Source organism: Nestor notabilis, unplaced genomic scaffold, assembly GCF_000696875.1.
Source record: "Nestor notabilis isolate BGI_N333 unplaced genomic scaffold, ASM69687v1 scaffold10628, whole genome shotgun sequence".
NCBI lineage: Eukaryota > Metazoa > Chordata > Aves > Psittaciformes > Psittacidae > Nestor > Nestor notabilis.
In genome coordinates, this window is record NW_009941511.1 from 10352 (window position 1) to 29588 (window position 19237).

The 19237-nt window shown below is 38.9% G+C and overlaps 1 protein-coding gene across 1 annotated transcript; it reads right to left on the reverse strand.

The window, feature by feature from the left end:
• Nucleotides 1–364: 364 nt before the first annotated feature.
• Nucleotides 365–15792, reverse strand: PWP1 (PWP1 homolog (S. cerevisiae)). The gene is made up of 13 exons (XM_010020923.1): nucleotides 15669–15792; nucleotides 15146–15231; nucleotides 12725–12821; nucleotides 11339–11449; nucleotides 10572–10702; nucleotides 9131–9204; nucleotides 6778–6874; nucleotides 5793–5854; nucleotides 3841–3952; nucleotides 2751–2841; nucleotides 1753–1874; nucleotides 1209–1314; nucleotides 365–465 (listed from the first exon to the last, which is right to left on the reverse strand). Exons 1-13 carry the CDS (start codon nucleotides 15790–15792, stop codon nucleotides 365–367), a joined length of 1314 nt encoding a protein of 437 aa, XP_010019225.1.
• Nucleotides 15793–19237: the final 3445 nt, after the last annotated feature.

Sequence of the window (19237 nt, forward strand, 5' to 3'; positions counted from 1 at the left end):
AGTATTTTTCCTTATGTCCTTAGAAGATATTTACGTTCTTTGTAGTATTCAACAAACTTCTGGTAGCAGCAGAATGCTCTTCTAGTGCCTGTTTCATTTTATGTATCAAATATAGTAGACCCTGTTACAGTGATCATAATCTCAGGCAAAAAGCAAGTTATTTAATCTTTCGAAGCTGGTGAAAGAGTTGGGAACTTACTTAGAACTGCTGACAGAGCTTAACCCCATCACTGTGTTTCTTTAAGATGAAGGAGCCTGCAGACTGCAAGACACCAGAGTAATTTCTATGAACTCTCACCAAACAGGGGGGCTTGTAGCATCCACATTAATCATAGTGCCATGAACTACTTTGATGTTTGGTCCATCATGACTCCATTGCTGTCTCCAAATCGTTGCTGCTACTGCTGGCCGCAGAGTTGGCATTTGCCAGCACAAGTCTTTCTCTGTTTCCAAAAACTTCATTCACTGCAACACAGATGGGGGATTGCTTACACATGTTATTATCCCAGAGGCAAAAGAAGTACAGCAGGTGGAGCATGGTGAGCATGACGGAAGGGAATGTAAATCCTAACCTGGTGCAGTTTCAGAGCTTTTCCCCTTACCTGTGTAGGGAGTTGAAGCTTACACATCAGAACAATCTCCTGCATATGATACTTAAATTACAAGTCCTGTTATTTCTCCTCCAGAGCATCTCTAGAGGTTTCCCTGTGCATAATTCCTGCACCTAAGTACTGTGAAATGGATGAGGTTTGTAGCACAAAACACTATGTTTAAATAATTAATTTCTGGTTGTAGTCTCTCTGGTTTCCACCAAGCTCTTAAAAGCCTTCTCCAGAAATTCACACCATTTAGTTACATGTAGCTACCATCACCTATCAAACCCAGTCCTCACTTTTATACCTACAGGTACTCAAGAATGTGATACTTGATTACACCAGGAACATTAAGAACAAAGTAAAACATTGGTATTACAAGAAATCAGGTATTACACTTCAGCTACAAGAAAATCAGGTGGCAAACACAGGTCTCCCAAGTTAGAAAAAAAACCACATTTTTTGAAGCTGAAAATGTGAACACACATGCAGCCTTGGGGTATTTAAAAATACTAACCTACAATTTCTCTCAGAGCCACAATACATCACTGAATATACAAATACACCCTGGAGGCAAGGGGAGCATAACAAGATCCAAAGAAATGAGGATGTTACCTGCAGAAATCTTGCTAATATCCCAGACACGCAGCCCTTCGCGCTCTCCTCCAAAGGCAAAAACAAATGGGAGGTCAGGGCAGCAAGCTGCACAGAAGAGAACACCCTGGGAAGGTGGGAGGGAAAAAAGAGGAGGATTGTTTAAAAACACCATCCTAAAATGAATTTGTCATCTGAAAATCCCAAGCAAGTTTTATGAAATGTAAGTTCTCTAAGTTTCCTGAAACTTATTTTGTAAAGACACAAAATTAAAGTCGAGAGCTGCTAATTACAAACAGTGAATCACACCTTTGTCTTGAACCTGGAAGTTACACATGGGAGCACCTACAGTTCTACTCAGAACGTTTTATCTGGTATTCAGGTCTGCCAACTAGATGTTGAATTGAATGCTGCACTGTAATGACAGTGATTTACCCAGAATACACAGGTGTGACTTTTTTTTCCCTAAAAGATACTGTGTTAGGTAAAACAAGATTCAAGCTAGACGAAAATGAATAGGCAGACATATAAACCTTCCTGGAATAAGAAATCAGTATTACTCTACCATTTTCATATCCCTGGAATGGACTAAACTTGGTCTGTCTCCCAGGATATCCCAGATTTTCACGTGTTTGTCAGCAGATGATGTCACAAGGCATCCTTTGATCTGACTGCTTAGCTGTAGCCCTGGAAGATGAAGAATACAGCAGTGTGATGGCACCAGGTAATTGCTATGTCACAGAGACGACGACCCAGTATGAAGCAAAGTCATGAAAAACCCAATATTCTCCTCACACTAAACTGTTCCAGCACAAAGGAGCAAAATGATAATTAAAGTTTCACACCACCACTGCTCCCTGTAGTGACAGCAAACCGATACTATGCCAGCCCAGTCTGTCTCCTACTCCCAACAACTGTAACAGTGCAAAGATGCTATTGTTCTGCTTCTTACTTCACATTATCTATCTATCTTCCCTGGGTAGTTTTCTTCATTCATTTGCCAAAGACTCTTTTGCAGTCCAAGACAATGGGGCATATCCATAGATCTCATTGTAGACATCCAATCAGGTGCTTCAAGTTGCTTTTTAGAAGCTCCTACACTGATCAAATAATTAAAGTAGCCTTAAGGAGGCAGTGTAAAAAGCTTCCCAAGTGCCATACCCAACTCATCTCCAGAGTGAATGTCAGTATAAAGTAATTACTGATAGAGGAGGTAAACATTATAGTTCATAATCCTGTACCAGATTTCACAGTTTTTTGTTCTTCCTCACCCCAAAAACCACAGGGAACAGATCTGCTTTGACATGCTTATTCATGACATTCACTGAGAAAAGTTCACTGTTGTTAAAATACTTTGCTTACAACAGCTTCTTGGCAGATTTGTTTCACATGCTAGCTACTTGTCATGAGTCTGGACAACTCTTACTTGTTAAGCAAGGAATCACTACCACCTCAGTCACAGGGGTTAAAGACATCTGCCAGATGTGCTGTGCCACTGAGGACAAACAGCACACACACACACACACACACACACACACACACACACACACACACAGAGTTTACCTGACACCTCTTCATCGTGAGCTTTCAGAGTAAACAGTGGCTTATCAGAACGAGCATCCAGACAGTACACAAAGCCGTCCTCTGTGCTCACCTGAGGAAACCACAACATTGTGAAAACAGCCATAGTCACTCATTTAGGAAAAAACCTCCTATGAACTAACACCCACCCTCTAGTAAATCCCTGTGATTTGAGACAGACTTGCACTACTTCTTGGTAGGGCATGTTACACTACACAGGTCTGCATCCCCAAAGTCAGGCTCCACCCAGCTAGTGCCTGAGCTGTTGTATGTACCCTAAACTACGCTGCATTGATCTACGTCTAAGCTTTAATCATATACAAATTTGTTATACTGTTATTTTGAAGATGGTTGCACTGCTGCACTTGGCTGTCATTGTTAGGCAATGGAATACAGAGCCCTTAGTCTCCTAAGTGCCAGACCAAAGTTTCTGGAGCTATCCAGTGGCTACATAATATCCTGTGCACAGCTGAGACATCTATGTCATAAACCCAACAGAACTGAACAGCTGCTTTTGTTGGCTATATGCACAAAAGTTACAGAGAACCAGGCAGCCACTGAGGTAATAACAAGTATTTGTTTTTAAATTCTGTTTAAAACTTTTATCATAAAAATCTTGACAAACCCAAGGTATTTTTACTCTACACCAGCAGGAGGACAATGCCCTCTAGTGCTGATTTGAAACAGGAGCTTCGTTCTAATTAGCTACTTCTCAGCTGCAATTGCCTCATTACATGCACAAGAGCAACTATGCAAAGGAAAATATATCCCAGCCACTGAACACTGTAACAACAAGCAAAGATGCCTCCTCTGGAGTCAAAAAGCATCAGTCTCAATTGCTTTTCTACTGCTGTAATAAAGGTGACAGGTAAAGAGCTGGTCTCTTACACACTTGTTGAAAAAACTACCCAAAACCACCCTCACACAGACTGCATTTGAAAAATAAGCAACACCAACAGTCCGACTGCCCATCATCTCCATTATATGATTCAGAAACATTATGAACACAAAAATACAGGTTAAATTAAATGGCAACAGTCAACGGACCAGGAATTCAAGAGCAGGTACTCACTAAGAAATTACAAGGTGAAAAATGATTCCAAGTTACTCTTTCAACCTGACCACTAAACCGCCACACGCGATGGTTATCTTGTGGGTTTCTGCAGTCATACAGCACAGCTGATCTATGGGAAAAAGGGAGAGGAAATAATAAATAAGAATAATCATGGTAAAACACTTTATAAATTGCCATTTATAGAAGGTCCACGTAAACTACAATTCAAAAGTTAAAATGGAAACAACTTCACTATTTAGTCTTCCAAGTCAACAACAGATAAAAATTTCTCAGATAAATCACAAGCTTTTCCCATATGCCTCAAAGCTTCATCTCTGTTACAATCAGCTGTTCTACTGAAACTAAGCAAACAGAGCTTGAATTTACTCAATACATAAGATACTTATCACACAGGAGACCATAATTATGCAAATATATCACTAAATTATGAACACACTTCAGTAAAGCCAAGTAATGACTTTCAAAAACCATGCACTAATTAGGAAATCCATTTCAGGATTCAATCACAGAATGGTTTGGGTTAGAAGGAAACTTAAAGATCAGCTAGTTTCAAAACCCCCTGCCATGGGCAGGGACATCTTCCACATTTGTGATACATACACAAACATTTTAAAATATGCTTTAAGAAATACAAAATTAATCTTTACAAGGGGTTAGGGAAATGCTGCTCCAAAAAGGAGAAAGAGTGGATGGGAGTTAATGGGTCCCCTGGGATTCTTTACGGGTATGTACCAGTGGTGGCAGAATCTGTCCCAACCCAAAAGTCTGGATGTGAATGCAAGAGAGGAGTGACAATGTTACTCTCACAGCATCTCACCACAATCAACATCCATAGTGTAACCCACTCCCACTCTATCCTGTAATTAAAACCAGAGAGATGAGATTAGATTTCTCAGCTCTTTTATCTGGCATTTCACAATAGTTTTAGCACATATGCAATTTTTAATGGTCTGACTTTTAAGTTATGAAGGCATCTGCCAATATTCACTGGGGTCCTGTGAGGCTTTACAGGAAAAAAATGCACAAAGGCAGACTACTAGTTTATAGACAGTAAATTGGTTTATAGGTGTCCATGCTATCAAAGGGCTAGCTAAAAAGAGATCAAGTAACTTGGACTTTTTTCTTTTTACCAAAGGAAGTCAAGAGGGAGGAAAGCAGGCAGAGCAGTTCTTAACAGCAATAACATGATTTTCTCCATTACTTTCACTTAAGCAGATGGAGCAAGAGCACAATAGAAGCTAGAGAATAAAAAGGCATGGCTGAAGATTGACAAGTCTATAAATACTTTAACACAAGGACAAAGTGTTAAAAGAATAAAAATTATCAATATAATAACAGTTACAGAACAAAATTAAACAGTTACCCTATGGGATGGGAGAACAGAGAGGGAGACTTTCTGGCTGGCAGGGCTTATAAGTACTTATAAGCAGTTGCAGCGCTAGTCAAAGTGTGCAGACACAACCCATTTCACAGCATCTCCAGCCTGCAGTCACAGGAGATAGCCCGTTAAACTCTGGCTATGGCATGCCTATTAATAGAGGCTGTAGGGAGCACACTGGGATTTTAAAATCCCTCATGCACCCACCCTGGTCCTACAGCTTGGCAAGACCTGCACAGGTTTTCACAGGAATAAGCAGTGTCACGTTCCCAATGCAGAAAATGCCATAAGGCCAAATTAAGAAATAAATCCAGTTTGGCGCAGACACCTGGCACAGAAAATGTTGGTCCAGATGGTTAAAGGGTTTGGCTAGTCCTGAGAAAGAGGTAAGGAAAACACATTTTGGCCACATACTAACCTGGCTACCTTGCTGGAAAAAAATAAACAGACTTACTCAAATTTGGCACAGTTAAAAGCACATGAAAAAGAAAACATGAGGCAACTTAATGGGTTTAATTTTAATACTAAAATCTCCCTATGTGTAATATTGGAAAATACTACCCTGACATACTTATCATAAGATCCAGAAATAAGTGTCTGAGTTTCAAATGGATGAAATTGCAACGTCTGGACCTAGATAAGATAAAATTCTATTTTTAAAAATAAGCATTGAGATATAATGCGCACATACATGATCTTTCTTTAAACAAACAATAGCACAAGCCCCACTTCCCAAAGCCAGCACATTCCCCCCAAAAAAACCATCCTATTAAGCTTGTTGATACTCAGACTTTCCATAAAACAGTGCAAGAGATCCACATTATTTATTTCAAACACCCCCAGCCAGTGGAAACAAGGTATTTTCTGATATATAAATGAACTGAACAGAATCACATACCCTCTTTCTGCCTTAGATGTTAAAAAAAGAAACCCAAACAAACGAAAAACCCCCCAAACTGGACGAGATAAAAAAATAGCTGCTTCCAGTTAGGGGAAAAATGCAGATGTTAGCAAAAAGTGAAAATCAGGAGTTTGCCAAGGGCATTGACTTTTTTAACAGCAGAATAAGGTTATAGCTATTAATAACTAATGTCCACATTTTAATTACTATGAGATTAATACATTTCTGAAGTACCCATCACTATGGTATTTTAGTATCATCTATTTTAAACCTTTCTTACCTAGCACTGACACTCACTGTTTCCTTTTAAGGGAGAGTTACAGTTTGACCTATGCTCAGAGACCTGTTTTTTGTAGCTTATTACAGCACTATTAGATCCCCAACCATCTCAGCTTTCACACAAAAGGCATTTTAAAAAACTGCTGTAAATCTTCACAAACTTTCTAAAGGATAAGTTAAACAGCATTTTTAAAAGCAAATACAGTGTTGTTTGCAAAAGCAACTAATTCAGAACTTCAAAGGATTCTATACAGTTGTTAGAAAATTACAGAATTGTTGTTGTAAGGGTTCACTGCCAAGAAGCTGAATGATGAAAACCTGTATTTATTTTTCCTCTGTATTTTACAGTGGAAGAAACAGAGCAATTATTACTTACCTTGTCCGTGTGTAGCATCAGGCTGGCTGCTGGCTTACCCACAGACATATCCCACAAAATCACAGTATTGTCAGCAGATGCACTTGCTAAAACATTCCTGATAACGGAACAAAAAACGAGTTTTAAATATCTTAATACAGATACAAACAAACGGTCAAAACCCCAAAATACATACAAAGCCCAATTCTGAGATTGAGTAAGCTCTGGACTGTAGACTGTGTTTCTCAAGCCTGATGGATAATTCCCTGGAGGTAATTCTAAGTTTTAAGTAAAGACTACAGACAGACTATATTACATTATTTAACACTTATAGTAACAACATTGACAGTTTTGCTTGTATTTGCCCCCTGACACCACTTAAAATATCATTTCTGGAAGATTTCTTGAACAAAACAAAGTGAGAAAGGCTTTAAAGCATTTCCTTTCCTTAGCAACTTAGTTCTGCTTACATACACATACAGCCAAGAGCCAGACAGACCCGGTTTTAAAGTATTTTGCTCTCTAATAGCTAAGTGTTTATTTAACTGCTGAGGACTTAACACTGTACACCCTTCACTGAATGCTGAAAGGAACCAGTAACATTTTAGTTTGTTTACAGACCCCACATTTCAACTTAAATTTGACCAACTGTGTTAAGGGCAATAAACACATAGTTTAGAATTTTAATCAGAAAAAACCTCAGAACGTTCCCGAAGGCCTGTCAAATACACAGTACAACTACCATTGCTCTACTGCTCTTAAAACCAGATTGATTACCTCAATACGTTGTTTCTGATCAAAACTGCTCCCCCCTCACCTTATTCTTTGTATATTAACAAAGAGTTATGGACTGAAAGAGCTAACATTCTCCTGGAAACACTGTCCTTCCAAACAACGTTATAAGGGAAAGTTAAGGAAATGCATAGTGAAGGCTGTAAGAACATTTTACAGTAGCATCATTATGACCTACAGGCAGAAAGTTATTTATAGAGCGCTGTCACAGTATATCTTGCTTAAAAAAACCAAATAAAACATTTAAATATAAGCTGCTCCAAGGAGTTTCTTGTTTGGCCCATAAGCTTCTTACTTCGAGGCTATTTTAATTTCCTGAAAGATCTACCAGTATAAATGAGTTTGTAACTCAGCCCATTACAGAATTATGCATTCCAGACACTTAACTATTGTGGCTCTAATTTTCATTACTTGTCTCTAAATTATCACCAGACAACCATTTCTACATATGTGAAAACTACTCTTCTGTAAGACAGACAGAATGATCACTACCATGCTCTGTGCACATGTGTATAATTTAGGAACAATAGGCAGCACACTGTAAATTAAGAGTGCAATCTATGTACGTTTACTGCACGTCTATACAGGTGTTTCCTCCTTCAGTATCTAGATAAAAAGCATTACAAGTGAAGGCTTACACCTGCTCATTAGGACTACGCAGAGTTGACTACAGCCTGGAGAAGAAAAGCTGCGTAGAGACCTCAGAGCAGCCTTCCAGTATCTGAAGGGGGCTACAAGGATGTCAGAGAGAGACTCTTCATCAGGGACTGTAGTGATAGGACAAGGAGCAATGGGTTCAAACTAAAACGGGCAAGTTCAGGTTACATACAAGGAAGAAGTTCTTTCAAGTTCCAAGGCCCACGCTGAGGATCCTCTGACAGCTGAACTGTTAACAACTACCTTATTGATAAAAACAGCAGCATCTTTACTTCAGTCATCACACTGCCCCGACCCCTCACCCAAGATGGGCCAGCTTTGTGTTGCTTTAATAGCAGCACTTCATTGCTAGTTTGTTCAGGCAACAAAGAATTGTCTCTGTCTAGGATAACCCAAAGGTCAGAGGCATTTTTCTAACTGTGCTATTAGGGCTTTTACACTATCTTTTCTGTTCACAGCTCAGGGGCAAAAGCCAGAGGGAAAAAACCCCAAAAGCATAGCAAGGACTTCCCTTCTATAAATCTACTACTATTTGCTGGAATGGTGTTTTAGGTCATTCGCAGATCAGCACACATGAGGGTAGCCCTCTGGTTCTCCAGTCTGTGCATCTGACTTAAGTGTAGCTGATTTATCAAATGGCTCAAACTCGCCTTAGCCCTGCCCTCATCTGGACGACCTGCAAATACACAGTGATCTGCAGCAATACGTAGGTTTAAAAAAATAATTAAAAAAAAATTAAAAAATCAAGACTTCTAGTTAAAAAAAGGGGGAAAGAGAGAGGTAGTTTCAAGAATTGATTCATTTCAGCACTGCTTTCAAGTTCAATGTTATGTATCACATAAGATTCTGAATTTGTGTGAAAAACGTATGCCCGGTTAAACACACAAATCTGTAACCATCCACTGTTACTCAAGTATTCTTTTACCTGCTTTGTTTATTCCATGAAAGATCAAGCACAGCATCAGTATGTCCTTTCACTGTCTCTTCTGAAGATAAACTCTGTGTATGTAGATACAACATAAATACTTCTGAAAACTACAGTTTCAATAGAAATCAAGCATTACAATACATTAATACGAATTCCTTAATGCCTTCACAAACTACTTCATATTTTATATTACTCTCACTTGCTGCAACAAGGTTTTTGATAGAACTGTCTATTCAGTACCTGGACCTCACTTTCTATCCCAGATCTCAGACTGCTCCATTCACAGCTGCGGGGTTTACAGAACTGGTTACTCTCTTCAGTCTAGTAGCAGAAATTTCATTGTCTCCAGCTAACGTGCAGCTTCTTCAGCTTCTTTCTAAACACTCTTGGCAGTTCCCTCTCACTCCTTCAAATTAACTGAGCTTTAAGCCCTTCTAACTGCCAGCTACTACAATTTCTAATTTAAAATGGTTAAGCTTCAAAGACAGCAACTGCAAACCACCCATAACTCACCCCGTTCCTCTCCTCTTAATTCCAGGCTTTAATTATCCATACAGAGAACAATTAGCATTTCAAATTGAGGTAATATTTATGAATGATATCTTCAAAAGCAATTCTGATAACTGAGCAGTTTTCAGAAGCAAGTTTCACAGAACTAATACCACTTCCAAGGATATTTTCTCTACTGTTTTTAAAATTAGAAGGTCTGAGAGCTGAAGTAGTCAACCCCCTTCACAATGACAGTAGGTTCTTTGATAAAGGTTCTTCAGCTGACTAACACTGCAGCGCTCCTTTGTTTAGGCAACCAAGATTAGCTATATATCCACCTCCCCTCTTTACTCTGGGAGTCTTTAAGCACTTCCCAAAGCATCTACTACACACAAATCCAGCAAATTTAAGTCATGTCATCTTCCATAGTCGTTTTACATACCAAAGGATGTGGACAAATCATAGTACATTCTGGCATAAAATAAGGGTCAGATTCATCTCACATAACATCCAGTCTCAACCTCAGTCTTCCTCTTTGGTGGTTAAGGTTTTCTCTGCAGTCCACAAAGAAATGCAGCCATTCTCAGGTTGTGTCTCTATGCCTTCGCCTCAGACTATTTTGATGACTATCTTGAAATATGCTTAAATTTTAGGTAGATAAAGCTAACAAGGTGAATTCTGAGTAAATGTATTTTACTAGTGTCAACCTTGCCCTTTATTGCTCTATGCCTTTTCAACTGAACCACAGGAAAATACCAGTTTTAACCTACTGCAGATGACCATGACATTATCTTCTGTAACCTGTCTAAATACCATCCTTCAACATGACAGACTGAATTAAACCAGGTTATTAATGAAATTTTTATTGTAGGAAAAAGGAGTAACGATATTATCCTTAAGGCTCTAAGTTTTCTCCATCCAATCAGATAAACAATTTTGCAATACTTACTTTCTTTCCTTTCTTTTTCTTCTTCTTCTCTTTCTTGCCTCCAAGAGAAAAGACTGGTTCTAAGGATTCTACTACATCAAGGTCCCAAATGTCAATAACTGGGGTCATGTTACCCACTGCAACATAATTTCCTACAAGCAGAAACCCAAATGCAATCACATTTATTTAGAATTACAAAACAGCATATTTGGCAATCCAGCTGTTGCTTATTTCTTTGATTAAGTAAAACTTATGTGCCAGAATATTCCATTTGAACATAGTTGATGTTTATAACTGACGAGGAGCAATTGAAAAATATCAACTGACAGCAGATGTTGCCAGAAAAGAATTTACTTGCTCTCCTTCTCCTTCAGTACAAGTAACAGTTCAAAGAAGCTGTATAAAGTTCCACATGTTTTGTTTTAATTTTTTAGAAAAAAACAAACAAAAAATAAAATCCACATTCCCTGTACTGTGGAAAAAAAATAATCTGTAAAAGGCAGGAAAAAGGTTACTGAATACATTAATATATATATAAATTTTGGTGTGTTTTACAATTAATCAACTGCATTGGCCATAATGAGGTTGAACAAAAGCAACATTTCATTTGCAAATTGAAAATAAAGCAAATTAGAGAAGAGCTTGTTCTGGTCTGCTAATTGACAATAAATTATTTGTAATAAGGTCAGTGTTTTAGTAAAATCACTTGTGATGGCAGCATCACTAAGATGACTGTATCACCAAAACAAACAAAAAAATGGACATTTACAATATCCTTTGTAATTTACCTACTAATTCATCAGGATTAGGATCAAAATTCAGCCACTCCAGACTTAGAGGGTAAGCAGGCAAGATAATATCATGATGTACATAAAATGAGTTCTCTTCATGATTATAAACTGAAAAAGAATTAAAGACATACAAGACATCAGTGAAGAGGAAAAGCAAGCAACTATGAACAGTCCACTTCTGCAAAAGGCAGATGTAGCAAAAGCTAAATTGTCAAGGAGATCTAGTATGAACTCAGTATGTTCAGAGTTTTAGCCTAGAGACCAGTGCCTCTGACTAGTAATGTTATGTGTACTTAATGTTATGGCCTATGAATTACACAAAACAAACAAATATTCTCCTGTGTACTTTAGATAAAGAAGAGACAAGTTCAGCAAAGCTTAGACACTTGATTCCTAGCATACTACACAACTTTGTTTCTACGATTACTTCAAAATTGACGCTCCATATCCAACACTCTCTACATCAGGATACAATCAGAATCAATTCCAGATGAAATCAAAGGGAAAATGAAGGTAAAAGACAAACAGTTTGCAAATTAGAGGAAGCTGAAGAAGACAGAAGAAGTTACCTTTAGCAGGTTTTGATTGAAATACAGGAAGACTTTTGGTAAAGCAACCATATGCTAAATACAGCATTCCCTTTAGCCAACTATCTTTTCCTTATAATAAAAGAATTTACTAACTGGATAGCAGAGAAACCAATTAATTATTTTAATAACATGGTAGCATCACAAACACAAAATCACTGTGCCATTTTTAAGTGCATATGACAGATGTTCAAATACTAACTGAAGTCTTCAGTTAACTAAGTAGTCTTAGCAGTTAACTAAGACAGGGCTATTCTATGTTATAAACAGCAGAAGCCTCTGCTATTGTTTTATAAGTGTATATTGGGAAAATTACACAGTTAATAGAATTTGTAAATACCATCCTTAGAACAAGTGGTATTCAGAGCTTATTAAGGAACATCTCTTCTAAAACTACGATGATAAAGGTACTGATTCTTGTACTCCTAGCAGTGGAAAGCTCACCAAACCAGGAGAGGAAGCTTGCATGATTTGGAAGAAAGATCGTATGTCCAGAGAACAAAAACGCCATAGTATTTTCTAAGTGTCATTAGAAATGAAATAAGGAAAGGAAATGCTATACAACTGAAAAGACGCACTATCCTCTAAATAACAGTAACACCACATGAAATACTCAAGTTCTGGAAAGAGGCTAAAGCACCATGACATAGGAAAGAAGACAAAACACATAGGGCAGATGAGGAGAAAAAGCCTTCCAAGAACCAACCCTCTCCCGCTTCTACAGAGCCATATGGCACAGGCTAGGCAAGACATATTCCCTAGGTTGACTGTAAGGAACAAATCCTTTGTTACTTACCATGGACCTCCAAACTACAGTAGTCTTTATCAACTCTGCCACAAAGGACAAGATTGTCACTGGGCTTAATCAAGAAGTCTTCCTCTTCATATTGATCCTGAACAGCAAAAAGTAGATCAGTGGATATTAAACAAAGCACATAAATGCACAAAACTACGCATGAATCAGTAATAATTTTTAACTATAACAGAAAACACTCAAAACCCAACACTCTGCTGCCCACCCACCTAAAGCCATCTCACAGTGGTACATGTAGAAAGGCAGGAACCAGACTCAATCATGGGAAGTTGAATAGTTATTATATAGACTGAAGGATTGTTTATGTGGACCTAGATGGATTTAGAGAGATGTTTAATGTGAAACCATATTTTGAGGTTACCATGATGCAGCCCATTGCTGAAAAGACAATCACTGCCAGGAGCCCACACATGCAGCTTATTTCCCTTGTGCTCTCGTGCCTTGAGCATTTATATAGTGTAACAACATTTTACACAATAAGCATACTGTAACTGCTCCTCACATCCAGGAAGCAATTCCAAGAGCACTGAAGCATTGTCTACTTTCTGGAAAATATTTCAAAAAAAGTGCTGCCTACAGCTATACTGGGCATTTAGCTGTACCAGAACAGATGTAACATCTCATCTAATTTTCATTGTTACTGAGGAATGGAAGGCATTCAGGGAATTTTTGTTAGTGGAAAACTAAGAACTGTACATAAAAGTCAATAGTCTTACATAGAGTACCATCCTTCAAATATACAACACATACAAGACTTTTTGGACTTCTTGCAAGCTTTTAATTTCTTTTTTATTCACTGCAAACATCTTTGCAATATTTGAATTCTATCGAGTCCTGCAGTTCTCTGAATTAACCAACTTAATGTTACACAATACTCAGCCTTCAACAGTACTAGTAGTAAATACCAAAAGCCAATATAAAATGCATGTTAAAGACTAAAAAGCACTCTCTTTCAGAATTTGAGTAGAGCAAGAAAGGCCCAAGAAAAAGATGTTCACTTTTTCTGTCTGGAAGAAAGATAGCTTTTCTGACACAGAGTAAATGTAGCTCATTCTCTCTGAAGCTCTGTGCAAATACCTCTTTGACTACAAAAATCATTTTTAAAGCATTTCTCTCCTCTACTGGTACACAGGAACAAGAAAAATCATCAACAGTCAGTGGAACACACAGAAAACATACAGTGCCTCAAAGTACACACAGTAAGTGACCTCATTTCAAAGGTAAAATGTATGCCTCCCTCCTTGAGCTTTATTAAAGTATATGAAGTCACCATAACAACTCCTTGTCTGAGACCACACGTTTGATAAAAGTCCCCTGACACACAAACTAGATGTTGTGGTAGAAGCCTACAGCTCCTCTTTTCTTTCAATCTTACTAGCTTAGTAAAGAATCCAAAACAGTATAGCAAGGACAGCACCCAGAAAAATGATAAAATGCTTACGCTTAGAAAAGGTCCCAGAAATTCACCTACACCATCACCCTGCCCCAGATGACCACAGTCTCTCCTGGCTGCTCTCTAGATTACATTGACTCTTCTCACGCAACCTCACCTTTTAACTGGTTTATGTGATCTCTCCATGTAAATTAAGTCAATCACAAGTTGCAGTCTACCCTTCTGAACTAAACTGTGGGATATCCTCTGAAATTGCTCCCTATCTTTTCTGAAGAGGACCCAATATCCTAGCCATACCAATACCGATGTTAAGTAGAATAGATGGTTTACTTCACGTCTTGCATGCTGCATCCCTGTTCACCTGAGACAGATAAATAGGCTGCATAACAGGACAGCACTGTAGACAGAGTTAGTCTGTGTTAGACTACAGCCAGAGACTTCTTCACTCCCTGCAGAGCTCCTACAAAGCCAGCTCCTGCAAAGATGTTCCCCATCTGATACTTGATGGAAACTAACACTGGCAGAAGCAGCCAGCTACACAGCATGCTGTGCATATATGCTTAACAGGGACATATTTCCTTATGCCATACCCCTAATTTGACATTCAGCCTAAGTCTACCTCAATTTGGTTTCTTCCACAAACTGGTGAAAGGTGTAGAAGTCTTGCAGTCTCGGAAGTTTTCTAATTTGGGTCATGAGTGGCCTGAGATTTGTTAATTCTTCAAGCATTTTCTGTGTCCTACTAGACAGGTGACAAACCACACCACACACAGAATTGTGCGGTTAAATAATGAGCCAGTTTCACATAACAGCCAACTCAAACATAAAAAACATGTGTAGAGGGACCTGCACAAAGCAACCTTAAAAGAAAAGAGTTCCACCTGATCAAAAATCTGGCACACCTTTGGAAAAGGACTGCAAGCATTTACAGATCCTAAGGCGGCATGGAAAATTTAACTGACTTTTAGGTCTATGCTGTTTAAGATGTTTAACATTTTTATGGTACTTACAGTGGTTTTTAGAGTGATGTAAGGATCATTATCATTACTCCCATATACTGCCAGAGTAGCCAAAGAGTCTCCAAGTTTTAGATCACCTGGGTGGGAATTTCAGAACATCTTTAATACATGTCAATGACAGGTGAAGTTAGAAACTCCTGTACCAATACCTGTATTACCTGTATTGTAAAAAAGGAGTGGGCTAAATTAAGTTCCAAGTTCTAAACGCAAGAACGTCAGTAAGCTAAATTGCTTAGTGCTTTTGAGGACTTCTGCTGCTCTGCACCAGCACTACAGCAGGGGGAGCAATAATCTTTACAACGTGCTCTTGGTTCTGGTGTCAGGGAGCGGACACTGAAGTGCTTCGCTCAGTAAATGATTTCCAAAACTGGGACAAACAGATTATTAAAAATGTGGATTTCCAGCATATTAAACATAGACCTGTGTAGTTTTAGGATACAAATGTCTTAAGTACAACAAAAAGTGAAAAGGTTCTTCACTTATACTGCGTATCTGACATTAGAATTTTTCTTACCTGTGTATTCTTCTTGATCATAATTTTCCAAATCATATTCATCTAGTTCATCATCAGGCGCCTCTTCATTTTCATGAGAAGACTTAGCTCTGCCAGGAACATCTACATTCACACCAGATGCCATCTGGCCTTCATCACTACCATCAGCAGCATCCCTGTTTAAAGACACACATCCCTGAGAAACTGACAGACATTTAGAAAGCTTCCAGGTAATTGCTTAGGGGACTGCTAACAAGATTTCAGCACACAATCCTGGCTGTTCCACTCTTTATGCCAATAATTTGGAAATCCATTCACTCTTTTCCTACCTTTTCCCAAAATAAAAGGCACCATTATTCTCGGGCTTCCAGAGAAAGTTTTTCCTTGAAAGTTTTCACGACAAACTGTGGCAGATATTTTGGTTGACAGAGCTAAACTGTGTGTCTAAATCCCTTTCTCTTACCTTTCTATTTTTTTGTGGATACAATGCTCTCAACCTCACCTGTGTGCATCTGCATGTGTCCAATTCCTTCCTTCCTTTTTTTCCTCCCCCACCCACAGGTCCTGTCATGTGTTATGACTCTTGTATTTCTTCAAGATTTTCAAGACCTTATTTACTCATACTTCCCATACTTACCTTAGAAGAAAAAAACAACATAATATTCATCATCCCACAAATTGTGGATTATTTCTTATGGAGTAAACCATGCAACATCTAGAATACTCGGTACTTAGGTAGAACAGTTCCATTTGCAAGGAATTCAGCAGAAGGAAGTGTGCATTAAAGATTGATTGAGGGCCTAATAGGCATTTGAGATGCCTCAATGGAGTGTGCTCCCAAGGAACTCATCCCTGCTGAATACACTGTATTTCTGTCCTTCTGCACTCAAAATTCCCAGGCAACAGTGAGCCAAGACAGTTCTCACAGGTATGATTTCTAAATTAAATATCAGAAACCTATTTTTATACTTTGTTCAGTAAAATAAGTCCTCACATTAGTAGTTTTTATTGCATAAAAACTAGTAACAAGATAATTAGAGAATCTAAATCTGAGTCTGATTTGTGATCTTTGCACAGGAGGAAAAAAAAAAGTGTTGTAACAAATCCTACAAAGTACCAGATGTTATAAAGAGATAATAACACCTTTGGTTGTAACAGACAGTCTTTAAATTTCCATCCTTAAGTTTAACAGCACCTCAAATCTTTTCATGCTTCTGAAATTGCAGAAAACCCTAAAGGTTCACACACATAAATGAGAAACAAATAGCACCGCACATCACAGAAATATTAAACATAACTGGTTAAGAAGTTAACGTAAAGTAAGAATCTTCCAAATGTTTATGATTTTGGAACCCTTAAAAAATAAAAACAGATCAAACATATTCTGAGGCAAAACACTGAAACAGAATCAGTCAGTGAACAGATTTAACTGAAAAAAAGTGGCCGGAAACCGGAAAAAAACCTCAATCCCTCATCTTTTTCTAGACACAAAGAGAGTCATTTCTTTATTGTCTTCCAGATTGTTTCCTAAATCCATCACTTTTATTATTCTTTTCATAAGTTTCTTTACCCATTTCTTAAAAGTGGAGTGACAGAACTTAACACAACTACACAACTAAGAATTTCAAGCACTGAGCAGAGCTGTGATGTCTCCAGTTTAATAAGTGAACCATAAATGCACCCAAGCGATGTTTTGCGTTTTTTAGCAGAACATAAATACCAAGTCATTCTGAGCTCCACTGTTGCCTCCAGACTCATTTAACACCATAACGTCTCACGTTCAGCATATACTTTTTCAGAGTCAGTTTGGGACTTCCATCTCAGTGTCCCACTTCTCCAAAGCACCCATGGTTACAAATTGTCCTGGTTTTGGGTGGGATACAGCTTTCTTTCTAGTAGGTGGTACAGTGCTGTGTTTTGGATGTAGTGTGAGAATAACAGTAACAAACTAAGGTTTTAGTTGTTGTGAAGTAGTGCTTACCCTAAACCACACAACTTTTCAGTTTCCCATGCTCTACTAGTGACAACAGGCACAAGGAGCTGGGAAGGAGCACAGCCAGGACAGCTGACCCAAACTAGCCAAAGGGATATTCCATACCATAGAATGCCATGCTAGTGTAGAAACTGAGGGGAGTTGGTCAAGAGATGCCAATCGCTGCTCAGGGACTGGCTGGACATTGGTCAGGAGGTGGTGAGCCATTGTGCTGTGCATCGCTGTTGTGTTGCTTGTTTGGTTGTTTTTTTATCTCTCTCTTCTTATTTCCCTTTTTATTAATATTATATTGCACTTTAATTATTAAACTGTTCTTAACCCACAGGTTTCACTTTTGTTTTCCAATTCTCCTCCCCACCCCACTGCAAGGGGTGGGAAGTGAGCGAGCGGCTGTGTGGTACTTATTTGCCAGCTGAGGTTACAGTTACGCCACAACACAAACCAAACTTCTTATTTCTTTACTCTAGGTGGGAACGGCAACTCCACCAAGGACCAGGCCCATGCAGATTCCATCCGAAATGCTCTGCTAGCCTGACAGTACATGGTTTGACAACTGAAGAACCCCATGGGAACACAACCCATGTTGTATCCACAGCAAAAGCAGGATATATTACATCTGATCTTTCTTCTTTCACTCTCTGTACAGATGACTCTCTCAATGATGTACAGCGAAAATAGAATTTGCCATGAAGGTAATGGTGTCTAGCTTGGTTAGCATCACTTAGAAGAACAGGACTTTGTATAGGCAAGTCTTTCCATACTATCTTAACCCTGGAAGAAGAGCTGAAGGACTGATAAAAGAACACATGCACCAGAAGGTGCTGAAGACAAAATAAGTACTAGAAAACCAAACAGTCAACATGAAATGGCAGTAACTGGGTGAAAGGTAAAGGTGTCAGGGGGAGATTGTGATCACTGACTCAGTTCAGGACCAGAAAAGCTTGCCTCCCCTTCCCCGCCATCATGGAGCATGTGTGTGTGTGCTGATTTACCTGGCAAGCAAAAACAATTTACCCAACAGAAGACAGAGCACTAATTGATCATATATTCGTTAACTTTTGACTAATGAAAGCAATTTCTTTGTACTCACAAGGATGCCAGAGAAGGACTCTTCATCAGGGACTGTAGTGACAGGACAACGGGCAATGGGTTTAAACTTAAACAGGGGAAGTTAAGATTAGATATAAGGAAGAAGCTCTTCCCTGTGAGGGTGCTGAGGCACACAGTGTGCCTAGAGAAGCTGTTGCTGCCCCATCCCTGGCAGTGTTCAAGGCCAGGTTGGACGAAGCTTGGAGCAACCTGCTCTAGTGGAAGGTGTCCCTGTCCATGGCAGGGGGTTGGAACTGGACACCTTAAGGTCTCTTTCAACCCAAACCATTTTGTGATTCATTTTATGACGTACAAAGATGTGCCAGCTTTGTGCAGCTTCCGCCTAGCACCCTATTTTGCTAGACAGCTGACAACAAAATACCTCGACTTTGTGTGTACAGTGGCGTTCTGCATACCGAGGAACGATCCCACTTTTGGGACAACACCGGGACATAGGGCTCACTTGACACAGTCACTTCAGGAAAACCTCATGCTGGCTGGCACCCAT